The following is a 16544-nucleotide window of genomic DNA, read 5'->3' on the forward strand; positions in this document are numbered from 1 at the left end:
TAACAACCATATGCATTAGAAATCCAGATGAAGAAAATACTTTAACTGTACACAAAACATGGTAAGGAGGAAAATGTTTGAATAGCCTTAAGAAAAGGCTCTAAAAATGAGCATGTTTCTCAATGCATTTGGGTTCCAAAATTTGACACCATATCCTGTTGTTCCATCAGTGTCTCACTTTATGCGAGGTTTGGGGAGAACATAATCCGAGCAGAAAGTGAGAAAAACCTGTTATATGCTTGTATCTAAAGATAATTTAAGAAAGCTCATTAGAAAATTCTGAAAAATGGGATAAGAAAAATAGACAGGTCAAGACTTCTATTAGCTAATGATAATCTGTAAATGCAAAGAAATGAGAACAGAGCAAAGTGCATATGGGAAACTTTACAGGAGCTGTATGAAAGAACAACTTCAATAGCAAGGGGTTTTTTTCCTGAAAGAACTATAGAAGATGAAATTTTAGAAAATCAAAGAGATGTGGGAACAAATAAATAAATGCTAAAGGTGGTGAAACTATTGCATGATATTGATGAAAGAAAAAAAAGCAGTCACTGAGTCAAATCTCAGTGGTTTTCCTGAAATGCCCAGTGCCTTTGTAAGTATGTTAGAAACAAATCCCTCAAGCAGCTTTAACAATAGTGTTTCTTAAGAAAAGGAAATGGGTTCCAACAAGGAAAGGAAGCTGAGAGGAAATTATAATCAGAATGAAGAAACAAAGATGAAATTTGTTTTAAATCTAAGATAGATATTTAAAAAAGGAAAATCAGTATTGAAAGCAAAGCCATTTAAAAGGGGTTCAGAAAGAGTTAAGAGAAATAATTACTGTAACAGTATAGTGACAGAGGTGTGGAACAGGGTTTTTACACAGGAACATTTGATTAACTGATCTTGAACCTACAAAATTATATGCTGAAGGAAAGATTTATTTTATTGATAGGGCCAGCAGTAAAGTAGAAGATGCTGGAAATTTTGAAATGCATACATGGAGAAATACCACTATTATCCTGTAATTGTAAAAGATGTCCTAGGTTTCAGAATTGAGAAAACGTTTAGAGTAAGTAGTTTAATAGCGAAAGGATTCACTGTTCAGTTTAAAGCCGGTGAATGTATAATTTCAAGGTATTTAGATGTTTTACTGAGCACTTGTATTGAGAATAATAGGAATAAAGCAAGCAATTGCACAATGAAAAAAGATGCATCAAGTGAACATTCAGTCAAAAGCCCATGGAAATGGGAAAAGCAGAGACAGATTTGCAGCTTCAGTGCTTCCCACAACACAACTGGGATAATCGGAACATTTGAAAAAGCCACATGGAAGAACAAAACAAAAAGAACACAGAGAAGCAACAAGATGCAGCTTTTCTGCAGTCTGGATACAGTTTCATAATATGCAGAAACTAAAGAAGACAACAAGCAGAAAAAGCAATTTAAACAAATTATAATGAAGTTTTATGAGCAAGAGTGGCAGCCTTCCATGCCCTGGGAATGGGATATCCATGATCCAAGATGGTGTGCAAGAGGCATTTAGCCTGTGCATGATGCCAACTCCTACTAAGAAGCATGCAGTCCTTTGTCAGTAAGATCCTGAGTGACCCTCCTTGAAGAACTGCACAAAGAGCAGAACAAATGCATTCTGGATGAAGAAAGTTCAACAGGATAATGATCCTGCTAACTGAAAGTATTTGAACACACTGGAGGATAAAAAGAGGACAGAGCTGGGCTTCTAACACTCTGGAACTGATACAGTTGGAGGAGGAATGTCCCAGAACTTGAGCCATGTTAGTAGTAGACTTTAGTCAAGGCAACACTTCAGAGGTTGCTAACTAGCCCAACAGATTGAGTAGGATGATAACAATGCAGAGATTTGGGATATCCTAAAGACATCAACCCTATACAATTGATAGCTATGCGGGAAATACAGAGCCTCTTTGTAATTATGTAATTCAAATGAGTTTATTTGATTAACTCCTATTGGTTAAAAAGGTTGATGGAAATAAGGAATAGACAAAAGCTAACATTAGATATATTGTACTACATAGGAGTGGAAGACAAAAGCCAACTCCTGGAATATTCTCATTTCTCTTTTTTATCCTTCCCCATCTTATCTGCTGTCTATCAGCTACTTCTGTATGTTATATGTGAAAGAATACACATAAATTTAAGATTTCCTTTTTAATTTGCTGTTATACAAAATGTGTCATACAAAAATGTTTCACTCTGCTACGTAAACTTTCAGTTCAATGCTTTAGCATAAAGCTTAAGCATAAATCATAAAAGAAGTAAAACCCTGTAGTATATACTACATGAGAAGCCATAAATCATGGTTTACATATCACAGCAGGTGGCTTCATGCCAATCTAACTTAATTATAGTTTAGCAAGTAAGATAAACCACTGTTTAGATATCTCTAGCTGATCTGGTAATATTATATCTAAATTGTATGCATCCATGCAAAAAAAAAAAAGTATATTTTCAGCAATTTACAAAATAAACAAGAAGAAGCTTAAATTAGAATTTTTCCCCTGGTTTCTGTGTTATTTCTTACTCATGTGAACCTTACCTGGAGTCAAAAGTGATATGGACAACACTCAATTTTATCCCCTTAGTAGTAAACCTCCTGCTTAAAATTCAGCAACATCACTTTAATTTGTCCCTCCCATGTCCAAATGTTTATTCATTACCATTGGCAAAAAAATACAGATGTACTTAACGCATTTGGTTCATTCTGGAAATGCTTCAAGTTTCTTCCCCTCTCATTTGGAACTCGAAGCACTTGCTTCAAGCTCAACACAGAGATGTTCTGAGCTCAACACACTTCCAGAATGGCTAACATCTATCATCTATCTATCTATTTATCTGTCTATCTGACTGTATGCTGCCAGAGCTAACAAGATAAGGAAATCCAATAAAATATAAAAACATCAGAATAAAGCAAAACATCTGCTTTGAGTTTCAAACACTTTACATACTGACCAAAAAATGTCTTTAGAAAAAGCACAGTGCAGAATTCAGCATTGCCAAAGCATCAGTAATAGAACTGAAATCTGAACAAACCCTATACCGTAGAAACAGGATTAGTTATATTGTTTAAACTGTTCTAGAGGAAATACTCTGAAGTTTTCAATCAGAGTGCCAACTTTATTAATATATACCTCTAAGCAAGGTCCAAATAGATTTCCCATAAGAATTTTAGTCCACACTGCATATATTTCGGCCAAATGTTAGATATCATAAAATTGTGTCAGTAAAAATAGTTGCTTTTCGCTTTTAATCTCTAAATCAGGATTCAAGTGCCAGCAAGCATAAGAAAGGGTTATTTATTAGAGTGGTACACTGCACAATACTCCTGTCTTTCCCTTTGATTTCAGGACTACAGGATTATGTCTCAAATAAATAACATGTACAATGTATCTAAAATAAATATATAACTTAAAATGAAGCCTCTTGTTAAATATTTTTTCAGATTAAATAAAGTTCAAGAACTCTTCAGGAGAGTTTTTCACAGTTTTTCAGAGCAGTATTCATCAGCAATTTTGTGAAGAATCCAGTTTCCTGGTTCATTGTTTGCTTGGTTCATGACAGTGTCATTTCCACTGGTAAGAAGACAAATCTCAAATCTTCTTGGGCTATATAGCTCCACGTTGTGAACAAGTCTTCCACAAATAAATGTGCTTCTCTCTCTCAGAGAGCTCTTCCAATTTAGAGAGATGACTTGCTTCTTCAACAAAGCATTATCCCCTTGAAATTTTTTTTTTTTCATTCATACAAGTTCCTCTTTAAGCATGTCCTAGAAAGAGTTTTATCCATTCGACTGTGAACGTAGAACTTGTTTCACTGCTAAAACCTGAATTTGTAATGAAAGGATGCCTCAGGTTAAAAAAATAATTTACTCTACACAACATTTGATGTATAATATTCATTTTTGAATGACCCAATCCTAGTATTATGTTGGCAGCCACCTCCAAACAGAATTAGGATAAACTACAGCTACTTCAGGAGGCCTACAATTCTCATGGAATTCAACAGAACTAACTACATCCAACTTGCTAGCCCCCTACAGCAGACCCAGTTATACCCGCTTAAAGGGTTTAACCTGATTAGGGAAATGCTGTAAGAGGATTGTGTTTATCTTCAAAATCCAGGATGACCATAAAGGAAATGGTCTCTGAGGAAAAACAGAACATTTGGTTTTGATATTCCAAACTGTGGTCTACAATCTCTGAAGGAATGCAGCGGAAATAGGAAATAGCAGCTGCCATAGAATGGCAAAGGGGTAAATAATGTATACCTAAAACAAAATGTGGCTCAGCTGCTGAAATTTTCAGAAAAAGAAAGTTGGAACAAGTGCCTGGACTGCAATAGCAAAGAGGCTGACTGGTGTCAAGCCCTGTAAGGCAGGCAAACTCAGGAACCAAGATTACTTAGATTTCTGGAAAGATCTATATAGTTGGTAGGGGAAAGTACAGAATCTAGAAAGCTTGCTAAAGCAATTCTTCAGAGCAACTTAGACCTGGCATAATTAAGGCAGAGTTACTCTTATGCTTCCCCCTCCCTTGGGCTGAGGTGTCTCTTTTGTAACAGTCCTGTTTCCTCCCCCATGTTTCACAACTAGGTAGGACACTACTGTATATAAAGTGGGTCTCAGCAGATGTATTACTTGGCAAGAGAGCCCAGGACAACAAAATGCAACAGCAGAAACATTTAGCTCTGGATTCTTAAATTCCCCAGTTGCCTCTAAAGAAATTGTTATGATTCAACCCAGTATCACAGGCATTTCCTCTTTATGTTGATTTGCCACATGAGAGGAAAGGACCAAACCCATTAAATAGTCTCTCCTCATACCAACAAACAGAAGGCCCAGTTTACCCAGAAGTTATATGCTAAAAGGGTTACCTTGCAGTTCTTGGACAGTTCATTGATTGACAGTGATGCCCAATTTAACCTTTTCTTCATTCTCTACATCATATACTCCTTGTTTGTGACATCTGGATAATCCAAAAAGAAGAAGACCCAAAGATTAAGACCAATTCCAAACCTACACAGATATTCAAAGAGGACTGATGGCTGTTCCATTCCTAATCCTGAGGATCTAATATGGGAAATCCCATCCTGAAATTTTTTGGGATAGGACCACCACAAAATACAAAATACTTTGCACTAAAACTCACCAGCTGGCTCCTGTGAGGCATCCTGATTACCACTCAATAATAGAAAAAGTAATTGAATATTAATTTCTAAAGTCATACAGTCAAAGCAGAAGAAAGAAAACAGGATTCAAATTCATTTCATGTTTTATCAGCAAATTATTTGTCATAAAGATATAATGTGCCTTTCTCAGAGGGTGTATGGAAATCAAATCAAGGGGAAATAGAATAAAGCAAATCTCAGTTAAACTCTGGTGTACTCAGTATTTCTATTATCAAAGTGCCTTATAAGCTGTTTTGGATGAGAGGCTATAGACAAAATATAAACCACTCAGAGGCCCTCAGAAAAACAGAGGTTATACAAATACACACATACATTCTGCCTTCGTAAGACCTACACTTTCAAATCATCACAAGCAGAAGGCAGTCCTAGGTCTCCACGCTTCTCCTCAATCCCATCAAACTACTTACCTGAGCATCAATAATACCACAATGATGATAAGACACAGGGATGACAGAATCACTGCTGTAACTGCCAGGATAGTTGTGCGATCATAACTGTGAAAGCGGTTTTCCACTGGAAGGCTAAGGGCATGGCATCTCTCCCCATGGTAGTCTTCCTGGCATCTAGGAATTCAAGATTTGTAAAAAAAATCAATGCATGAAGCTTATTCCATAGGATTATAATAACATCTGCTACTGATACACCTGGCTCCTTCCATCTAAGTTTAATGAATAAAAGCTATGCTCCCAATTTACAATCCATCAAGCCTCTTCTCCACCACTCTCTTGTTGAGATTTTCAGTAGCTGACTGTAATCCACACTCTGCCAAGATTGTTTTGTATATTGACATCCTAAGCATACATATTAATTCATTCAAGAGCATGTAGAGTCATCACCCCACAAATTAATTGTACAGAGTTTTCTTTCAGAAGACTTCTGGAAATCTATTTAGATTTTAACCAGCCAAGCCTGCACAGGGTACTCTTTTAAACAGAAGTAATTTGTTGTTATTGTTGTTTAGAATTGTTATTGTACAAGGAATTTATAGAATTACCAACGCCAAGTTGCAGCCCCCCAGAGGGACAGGAAGTAAGTAAATCTTTGTAAGGCAGGGGTAGACAATATGATGCCCATGAGCACTGATGTGCCACAGACACCCCCTTGCTTCCCAATCTTTTTAAAATATTATTTTAAAATAAAAAGATAGCAAGCAGGCATGTTGCAAGGCAAAGCATCTGCCTCTAGTATCTTATTAATTGGGAGGGAGCATCCTAAGAAGCTGGTTCACCTTCCAGCAAACGCCTTTTTTCTCTGTGGTTAGCCATGCCTGGTTTCCTTCTTCCTGGGAATCGACCACCTCATGCTTTCAGCCGTACCTGCTGTATATCCCTGCTCTAAGAACTAAGCATTTATTCCTCTAATTATCAAAGAATGGGCTTAGCAGAGTATTCGTGTGTTCACAGTTCTCACTCGCTGATTCATATTTTCTCACTGATTCATTCTTTCTCACTTTATTGCCTTCCATAGTAAGAACAGTTACATTTTTTTTCAGACAGAAATATGCTTCCTAAAAAGAATAAGGATGTATCTGCATGCCATGCTAAGCCAAACTGACAGTAGACTTAGTTTGAACTCACAAACTGTACAAATGTACGTACTGTAACATAAGGGCAGGGTGATTCAGAATGCTGTTTGGTGAGTTTTATAGCATTGTTTGTCCTAATGTAAAGTGTATACTTAGAGAGAGAGAGAGCTGTTGCAAATGTTTTTCTTCTGTTTTAATTCTACTGTGTACACTGCTATCACCCCTTCAAGGTAGGCAAGGTCAGAAAACAGGAGTTGGAGGGATTTTTTTCCCCTAGATTCTTTCTCACGCTTTCTACTGTCCCAGGACTTAGATAAGTTTTCTGCAATGGCTTGGAATATCCCTCGCTCTTCTCTGAGTCAAGCCCACATTTCTTCCCAACCACCTAGAGTTCCTTTGGCAATTGAGGTCCTAATACATTAATTAGATGATAGATAGATAGATAGATAGATAGATAGATAGATAGATAGATAGATAGATAGATAGATAAGAGTTAGACAATGCTTTATTTTTCCTTCTGGCTCTAGACATGGAGTACAGTGGCAAAACAGACACTACTGTTCCCACTATAGCATTTTAGCAGCTCCTGGATTAGCTGAAGAGGAGCTATTTATGGTAAAACAGTGGCTGAGGAAAGGATTAGCCTGGCCACTATGCATGTGAATTGTACAGTGGCATCCACAGGATCTCACTACTTTTGTCAGAGTGATGAAAGCAGCATCACGGTGTCACACCCACAAGCTCAGTTCTTTCCTTCTAGGGGTTTGTGTGTGTGTGTGATGCATGTAGAAAAGCTGGGGCTGTGTGCTTTGAACAAGTAATAGCACCTAGCTAATATCTGCCAACTTCAACCTTCAGAAATCAGCTGATAAAAGTAGGGAGTAACAGTAAAAGAAGAGATGAGAGACAGAATTGTAAAGAAAACAGTAGTCAGGTATAGTCAAGTTATCTTTCTGGATAGTACTGTAACACTACGCTGAGAGCCAGATGACTACTACACATACTTCTGTGGTTGTAGCTTTTACCCAGAACACACTATAAAAATCCATTGTTTACAGTCTATCTCTGATATAATTACAACTGTTCAGATCCATCCAACTGAAACATGCAACAAAGAGTTTTGCACTGGGCATTGTGATTTAGAGTTATAAGTGAATCAGGCAACTTTCTCTCGCATTCATAGTCAAGCACTATGCAGCTCGAAGCAACACTAGTCCACCATCCTATTTGTTGCACTGTATCATCTATCTTCATGTCATCTAGCACCCTAAATCAACTGTCGTCTTGGGGGTGGAGGGTAGGGAATGTGATTTTCAAATAAATTCAAACCACTTCAGTAAAATGTAGTCAAAGCTTAAAATGAGCATCATGTTCAGGTTTCACAACTTACAAGTGTTAATGAAATTCAGGCAAGAATCAAAAGATGCCTGTATCAATATCCTGAACCCTGTTTCATATGTACCAATTTTTCTCATTCTGACTACAAATGTTTGTGTTACTTTAGGTTTCTAAATTCCTAAAATTTAATTGCTAGTTAAATAAATTAGTAGAAGCACATTTTTAGAAAGCACACATTTATTCATCTGTCTTTCTGGAAGCAAAATTATGCTTGGCAGACATACTGACAGATTTTAAAAATCCAGAATCTGCATGGCCCATATTACAATATTTGAGACCTAATGTATAATGAATATGACTTTGCAAAGAAGAATACAAACAAAAACTTCCTGTGTTCTTTCTCAGTACAACTGTTACTTGTAAGCTACATTATGCAAAGGAATATCCTGCCATTCTTAGCCTTTTTTAAAAAATTGAGAGTTTGAATATACTGTATAGCTCTCTATATATGCGCTTCTACTAATGTATTTAACTAGCAATTAAATCTACAGTACAGCTATGGCTTTCATTGTATGCAATTAAATATTGCAGGATATAAATAGTATAAGTAACTTACATACAAGATGGAGATTTAAGTTTCTTAATATATTTGCATTTTCCATGAATACAAAAATCCTTGTATCTTCCCAAGCAGGGATCTCTCTTCTTTCCCTTTCCCTTCCTTCTTTTCTTCCCTCCTTTATTTGGAGTGACAGGATCTTGTGGCTTGGACATGAAAGCAACTGGGAAAAGAAGGAAAAACACTAACGTCATGTTATCATGTATTAGAATATCAAAGGATATTCCAGCCAATATAGGCTTGGGAATATTAGCCCTTCCATTTTTTCTAGAAATTTAAGTTCTGCTATGATGCCTCTTAATAAATGTACCCCTACTCCTAAAAATGGGGTTTCATCTAAAAATTCACAGTAAGATGGACACGCTCTAACCTTGTGCCCTCCCCAAACACAGTTTGCAAAATGACAGATCCAAGCTGTCATTTTGGGTAGAGCCTATATTGCCTGAATGACAGCTGAAGAATTCAAAGTGGGATCCATCTGAGACTCACATAAGAACATTTGTTCCTGTCATGTCTACTAGCCTCAATGAAACCTCAAGGGCTTTCTGTGGCATAATTGCAGTTTTCAATTATGAGTTTAGGATTCGCACACACATTACTAGAACATTCAGAAAAGGCATATGTTTGCTTTGTTCATGCTGGTGACCACAATGCAGAGAAGCAAGAGATTGTATTGCTATTTGCCTTTAATTTTTCTGGGTTTTGCCTAATGCTGTTCGTAGTCCTGCTAAAGTAGGTCTGCCACAATTAACCAATGGCTGACTTATAGTATGCTAAATTTACAGTGGAGTCATACATAGAGTTAAGCTGCTTTCTCCATGCAACGTGTTATCAAAAAAGGACAATATGCATCAAGAAAGAGGCAGGACAAAATCTTATGGGAAAAGGAAAATAATTATTAGAAAAAAGATTAAGAGCCCTGTTTGTCCTTTATCCTGCTCCTCCATTCCTGACTGTAACAGAAAAGGAGAAGGTACCATTGTGCAAAGTTACAATTAAACTGTGTTGATTTTCACTGTGTAATGGTTGTGCTTTGGCCCAAATTGTAGTTCCATGAAACCAAGCTTGTGGCAGAATAGGCATAACAGATTCAGCAGCATAACTGTCAAAGTAAATAGCTAGGGTGTTTACTACTAACAAAAGGAAATCATTCTTATTGAGCAAAGTTACAATTGCTCATAACTCCCATTAGGTAATAACATTACAAACCACAATTACCTGATCTCAAAAACACTAAGCAGAGTCAGACCTGGTTAGTATCTGGATGAGAGACCACCAGGAAGCCCTAAGGTTTGTAGATCAGACTAGGAAGTTGAAAAAACAAGGAAGAAGGCAATAGCAAAGCATTTCCATTGGGTTATCAAGAGCAGCTGAGCTTCACTTGAGGGAGTCTTTACAGCATAGCTCACTGCTTATCATGAAATTATTGATGCTGGACCCCAATTACAGGTCCTCACCCTTAGTTCAATTAGAAAGTGATAGGGAGAGGTAGAGGTGTTCAACTACTCCATATCCACTATATACCTAACAGATTTCCAGAAATGTAAATGAAATATATATCCCAGTCCTCAGAAACTAGAAGGAAAGCAGGTGCACTTTGAATGATTTATCTTCTCTTCCTCCCCCACTCCCAGCAATTAAGGACTCTCAATGATTAAACAGAACAGGTCAGCTGGATGGACAATATTAGTTGCATGGAAAATCTGGATCCAAAGAAATGCTGAATGGTCAACCTAGTTAGGAAGAGCAGCTCAGTGTTCTTCCCACACATTTGCTAATGACTATTTCATGGGCATCAGTATTTGGCAGAAAACATGCTAGGATCTCAAGACATAAATAGGCAAAGAGGTCGAAATGGAAACCCAAGCTAGACGCCCCCAGATGGCACAACTTAGCCTAGTGACTAAACTCAGTAAGGTAAGAAGAGCCACACTATGTGGGAGAGGAACTGTGAGTCATTTGTGGATCCTCTCATCAATTGACAGCATTTACAGACTGGAAAATTAGTACTTCTGTCTGGACAGACCCATACATAAAGCAATTAACATGAGGGGACAAGCAATAGATTCTACATGGCCAGGACCATTATTCACCAGTTAATCCTTTCTCAAATCTCCCAGTGACTTTAATTCTATACAGTAGTGAAAATGCCAACCAGAAAGACTTATTTTGTTATATTTAAGAATACTGTTGCCATGGAATATCAGGGCTAGAAAATGTTTCCATAAGATGAAAGATGTTTTGTCAATGGGATGAGGAGGAGTAGGAAGAGGGAGGGAAATACTGATGTCACCAAGTTTGCAGATCCTTGGAGGAAAATTAGTGAAGGAGAAAGAGTCACCATCAGAGCATATTACATCTCTATGAAAGTGAGAGAGAACCAAATAGCAGTAGTTTATATAGCTGTTCCATACCACTACACCATCCAGAAATTAGGGTAGCATACAAGCTACAAATGGCAGGGACACGTGGAAAAGAAGTGGCAGTATTTCACTAGAGGACTTAAAGTCATGGGTGGCAGAGGTAGCAGTCCTAATAACTGATAAGAACTGAAATGTGTGGCTGACTCATCTTAGGGCCCCTGGGGTAATAATTCAGAACATATAAATAAGGAATGGCTAAAATATCAGTACACTCTGACATCAAGCAAATATGGCAAGAATTTCCATGGGATCATTTCACTGTAATTCCCTCACTTGTCCTCAAGAATCATTCCTCATTCATTACACACATATAAAACAATACAATAAAAATGTCGCATGACTCTCACTGAAATACAGGTGCTTTAATTTTCTATTATCCTATTACTATATTACATTATAAAAATGCAACATATGGTCTTGCTATATACTTCATCCCCAGACACAAAGTTGTTCCCTTTAAATTGTAAACATTCCCCAGAATTTCATGGGTCTTTTTCCAATTCTTTAAGCAGAGATAGGACTAATGCACAACAAAACAAAACAACACACACACACAGAGTAACATATATTTATTTATTTATTGAATTTCCGTAGCCTTCAAAATGTATTTATATGTTTCAGAATGCCTGGCCGTCCTTTTTCCATCCATTTAAAAGTGAACAAAGTTTATAGAAGCCAATGTTGTCCTTTATAATAAAATTGTATTCCAAAAATTGGAATGATGTCCCAGATCTTATAAAATATTCACCTCCCAGCATCAGCAATCCCAATTTCTCAAAAGCCACAACAGAGTTCAGAGGTAGGTATGATTACATTTATTGATACAAGTAATCAAAATCAGTAACTGCCAGTTAATGTAAGTAAAATCAATGATCCCAAGAAATGATAGATGAACTCCTTCTCCAGAGACCATGCAAGGTAACACTCTCAATAATGATTACTCTCAGAGATCTGCCATGCACCCACTCATGTATGTGTTTCTTACAGCCACACCATTTATACAGTATAGGGAACAGGAGAAACATTAGCATTCTTAGGCATACCTTGAGGCAGTTCACTCAAGTTATCTCCTTTGGATAACAAACCATCTCTCTCTCCCACATGTGCCAAAGCCTTTGGGGACGGACGGAGATGGAGATTTGTCAAGTCTTCTCTGTTTTCTCTCCTGGAAGCTTCATTCTGGAGTATGCCAATCCCCTCCCCATTCACCAGGATGGCACAAACTACAAGTAGAAATAAGGATGCTTCAGTACCCCCCCAAAACAGAAAGAAAGAAAATCTAGGCATTCTAATACATTATCCAAATCTTGGAGTCGAATTCCAAAAAGATTTTTGCAACGCTGAACTTTATCATGTAATTCTCCCACAGAACAACACAAAATCAACTTGCATTGCATGAGGGGCAAAGTTATTTATAGAACCACAGTGCAACAGAAAACAAAGGCATGAACAAAACAAGATATAAATGAAGGCCAGACACACTTACATGTGAATGGCACACAAATGTACTAAGTATAGTATGTGTATTCATATTTTCATAACCACATGCCCACCAAACACACACACACACACACACACACACACACACGGCTTCTCCTCCAACTCTCTAACACAACAAGTACAGCACAGACTGGGACGCTCATATTCTTTCGTGCAACTATTTGCCTAGTAGACTTTTAAGCTCGGGGACTTAGCTATTAGTACAGAAACATCTGATCTGAAAATACCTTCAAGCACTTTTTTAAGGAGGAGAAATTTATCAAACGGAGAATCAAAGACTGTTATAAACTTTCCGTAATTTGAAGAATTTATTTACAGGACAGTCTCTCAGATATTTCAGAGAATTTGGTAACGGAACTCAGAACGCATCCCTATATTCTACACCCATCCCAGCGATTCAGTGCTATCATATAGCCCCATGTTGGCTATCAAAACAAGCTAAATTTGGCAGTAGTGCAAAGAAGTCCTGACCGGGCAGACAGCTTCTCAGAAAACCGCCAGGCAACTGTGTGAATGGACTACCAATCATGTTTTATTTTATTTTCGGTACCATCACCAGGCAGAAATAGGTCTCACATTGGCTTAGACGACAGCCTGTACGGCGACCAACGCAGCTTCATAACTTAGAGCGCCCAGCTATTTCGTCCACGCAGCGACCCTCTCGCCCTCCTTCCAGGCAAGGCGCAGTCTCCAACATTCATGCCCAGGAGTTGCGTTTGCATCCGTTCAGGCGCGAAGTCCCGCCGTCCCTCCGCTTACCTGCCGCCAGAAGAACGCGTGAGATCATCACTACTAGCAAGGCTTGCTACCGCCGCTTGCTTAGGTCCTACACGGTCCGACGTAGGGGCTTTAAAGGCAGGCTGGTTATGCCCGCACCCCCTCCGCAAGGCGGAGTGCTCCAACTGGCCGAGACGGGCTCGTCCGGATGTCGCGGCGGCGGCTGCTCCCGCGTCCAAGACAAAGCAGACGCAGCCCTGTGCAACGCCCGACCGCCTACTGCCTGCCTGACTCGGCGTAAAGCCACCCAGTGCCCCGGGAGGGCAGCTCCCAGCCGAAGGGGCCAGGCCAAGCAGGGCTCGTCAGTGGCCGCCACGCCCACTCCCTGGGCGAGAGCGCGGGCCCTCCTGCGGTGCGGCGGCCGCGGAGGAGTTCCTCGCCCTGCCCTCGGGCGCGGCTGCGGCCGGAATCGGAGTGCGTCTTCTGGCTGCTTCCTCGCCCGACTCCCTTTCGTCGGGGAAAATGGCGTCTCCCCGACTTTTGGCCGCTTTTTGGGGTACCAGATTCTGTCCCTCGCTCTTTGGAGAGCGACCCGCCGCCGCCCTCTGAGTAGTTGGTGCTACCGGCGGAACTGCCCGCGGGCGCGAAGCGAGTGGCCCGCTCGCGTTCTGAGAAACCAGCGTTGTTTCAAGTTGTTCAGTTCCCCTGCGTGTTCGTGTGTGTGTGTGTGTGTCCTTTTCCCACTGGTGGCACATGGTGCGTAGGTTTTCGCAGTGTGAAAATGCACTATGCTCTTGCAGAAGGCCTCCTAGTTATCTACAAAACCCGGAACTGTCATGGCCTACCTTATCGGGATGTTGTCAAGATTAGTGAAATCAGAAAGTGTTGGTTACAGACACTTGAGTCTGTAGCTGGTATTTGTATCGGCTACATTGCTAAGCCAGCATCAAGAGACTCACAGTAATACCCTTTTACTGGAACCTTCTAGGCCATGTCCTGTGTCACAGAACTACTGCCCCCCACCCCCACCCATTCTGGTAATGGTGGGGCTGAGTGGATCCCATTACCAGAGTGGGATGAGATGGACTCTGGGGAAGTATCAGAATTGTGTCATTTCTGTAACATAAAACCAGCTCTTCAACAGGGAGAAATGTAGGAGCCAGAAAGCACAGGGTATGTCTGTTCCCTTCCTTTCTTACTTAAGATACAACCACCACTAGCCTTCCATAAATATAAGGGACATCTCTTGACTGAAATACTGTAGTAAGGTACAAAACGGGGAAAATCCATGTGTGTGTGTAAGGACCTAATAAATACAGAACATTTTACTCTAATATAAATGCTATAGTGGACTTGCATCTCAGAATTTGGGGGAGTGAGTGATACATATTGCTAATAAGAGTGGTTGGGGTCATCCCTCTTTTTCCTTCTCCACAGCGTGTTTTTAGCAAGCCAGGGGTAGAGATCAATGTCTCTCCCTCTGCTGATTCACCTTGGAGACTTCAGTGTCTTGACATTGAGCACATGACAGGTTCACTGAAGTATTTAAACCAGGCTTACGTGATCATTGTCCAGCATAGCTCTTTAAAGCAGCCATATTAGATTTGTCTAATTTGATTTCTCTAGGAAGTAATTCAACACCTCTGTCTAAGATATGGTAGTTTCCACTCTTTATAAGGAGGTTGCAGCAAGGTCCTTTTTAAGTAAGTTATTCTTGAATTGAATGATGCTAATAATTACCGTTATGCACCAGATCTTCTTTACTTAAGTGGGAGATCATGGTGGGAGGTCATGGTAAGGGATTATTCCTTCCTGAAGAGCCATTCTCAGAAGGCATTGGTGGAAGCCTGTTTCACCTGATGACTTTTGGCCTGAAAGGTGACTGAGGACTTGTTTCCTTACCATCTCCATGAAACCACGGGTGACTTCATCTGGAGTTTTGGACTGTTAGCTCATCAGTCTGTGGATGACACACTATCTCTTCCAAGCCTACAAGGGCAGGGGAAGTGATTAACTCCTGTCTGAGGCAATCTAGGAATGGATGCGGGACATCCAGGCTGGAGACGTTAAGGGAGTTGGCCATCTAAAACGTAATTCAGTCCATTCTGGATGAAGCAGCACCTTGCAACAGAGTAAGGCTTGGCATGTAGTGTGGGTATGCTCTGAACCATTTTTTTCTTTGCAAGTCTAAGAGGTAGCAGTTGGAAAGAGCAACTTTTACTAATGTTTAACCAATTTGCCAGCTCTGATTCATCCAGAAAAAATGTGGTCTCGCTGAAATGCACATTGAGATCAGACTTGTTTCTGTGCTGACATGGTTTGTTTCCTAAGCATTCTTCCAATACCTGCTCCTTTCAACTGTATTGAAAACATTTATTTTGACAGGTTTTGACGATGTGATTGATGAATTCTTGCCAGTGCCACTTACCAATTCTGTATTATATGTGAATATAATATAATATGTGAATTGTTCTTCTTAATATAAATGATTTTTACTGTATTTTTGCATTTTGTATTTTTTATATATTGTTATATAATTTATATATATAATATATATTATATTGTTATATCATTTATAATTTTATATATATATAAAATTGCTGTCTTCAGGACATACTAGGGAAAAGACCCTTCATGGTATTGTGCTGTGGTGCAAGAAAACTTCCCAAACAATGTTCTGTTATTTAAAAAAATGTCCCGGACCCTAACTTCTTCTCCAGTTCCTGCTTTTTTGTACCATCTAGCTCTACCTATCTACCTATCTATCTATCCACTAGGAGTTGAAAACGACTTCATGGCACATAATCAATCAAAAAGCTTAATTAAAGTCACTAAAGCCACTCACAAAACCTAAATTATTAAAAGGAATTAGTAAATCCTATCAGAGCAAAAAGCCCAGTCAGTCAGTCTTTGGGGCATTTAGGACACTTCCAATGAAGGTCTTGCCCTTATGTGGATTTTGGATTTTCTTTCATCATGAACCAACATGACTGTCTTTGCTTTTTATCCATAGTGAGGGGATGTATTTATTAAACCAATTAAATTGTTGCAAGATTTCATATTTCCAAGAATTCTTTATCAGATAACATGACAAAAAATCAGGAGTCTGGTAACACCTTTTCCCACTAGCCAATTTTATTAAAAGGCATATGTTTTCATGATGTGCAGCCCACTTCACCAACATATACCAAAATTTTGGAATATTCCTATATAG

The 16544-nt window shown here is 39.1% G+C and overlaps 1 protein-coding gene across 1 annotated transcript; it reads right to left on the reverse strand.

The window, feature by feature from the left end:
* Window positions 1–3301: 3301 nt before the first annotated feature.
* On the reverse strand, window positions 3302–13686 carry HBEGF (heparin binding EGF like growth factor). The gene is made up of 6 exons (XM_007431072.3): window positions 13373–13686; window positions 12157–12336; window positions 8688–8853; window positions 5616–5771; window positions 4894–4985; window positions 3302–3844 (listed from the first exon to the last, which is right to left on the reverse strand). The coding sequence occupies exons 1-5, from the start codon at window positions 13398–13400 to the stop codon at window positions 4913–4915; spliced, it is 603 nt and encodes a 200-aa protein (XP_007431134.1). The 5' UTR covers window positions 13401–13686; the 3' UTR covers window positions 3302–3844; window positions 4894–4912.
* Between the last annotated feature and the right edge of the window lie 2858 nt (window positions 13687–16544).

Source organism: Python bivittatus, unplaced genomic scaffold (assembly GCF_059951505.1).
Source record: "Python bivittatus isolate LINGU-HERP-01145 unplaced genomic scaffold, Pbiv_v1 ctg000960_np1212, whole genome shotgun sequence".
NCBI lineage: Eukaryota > Metazoa > Chordata > Lepidosauria > Squamata > Pythonidae > Python > Python bivittatus.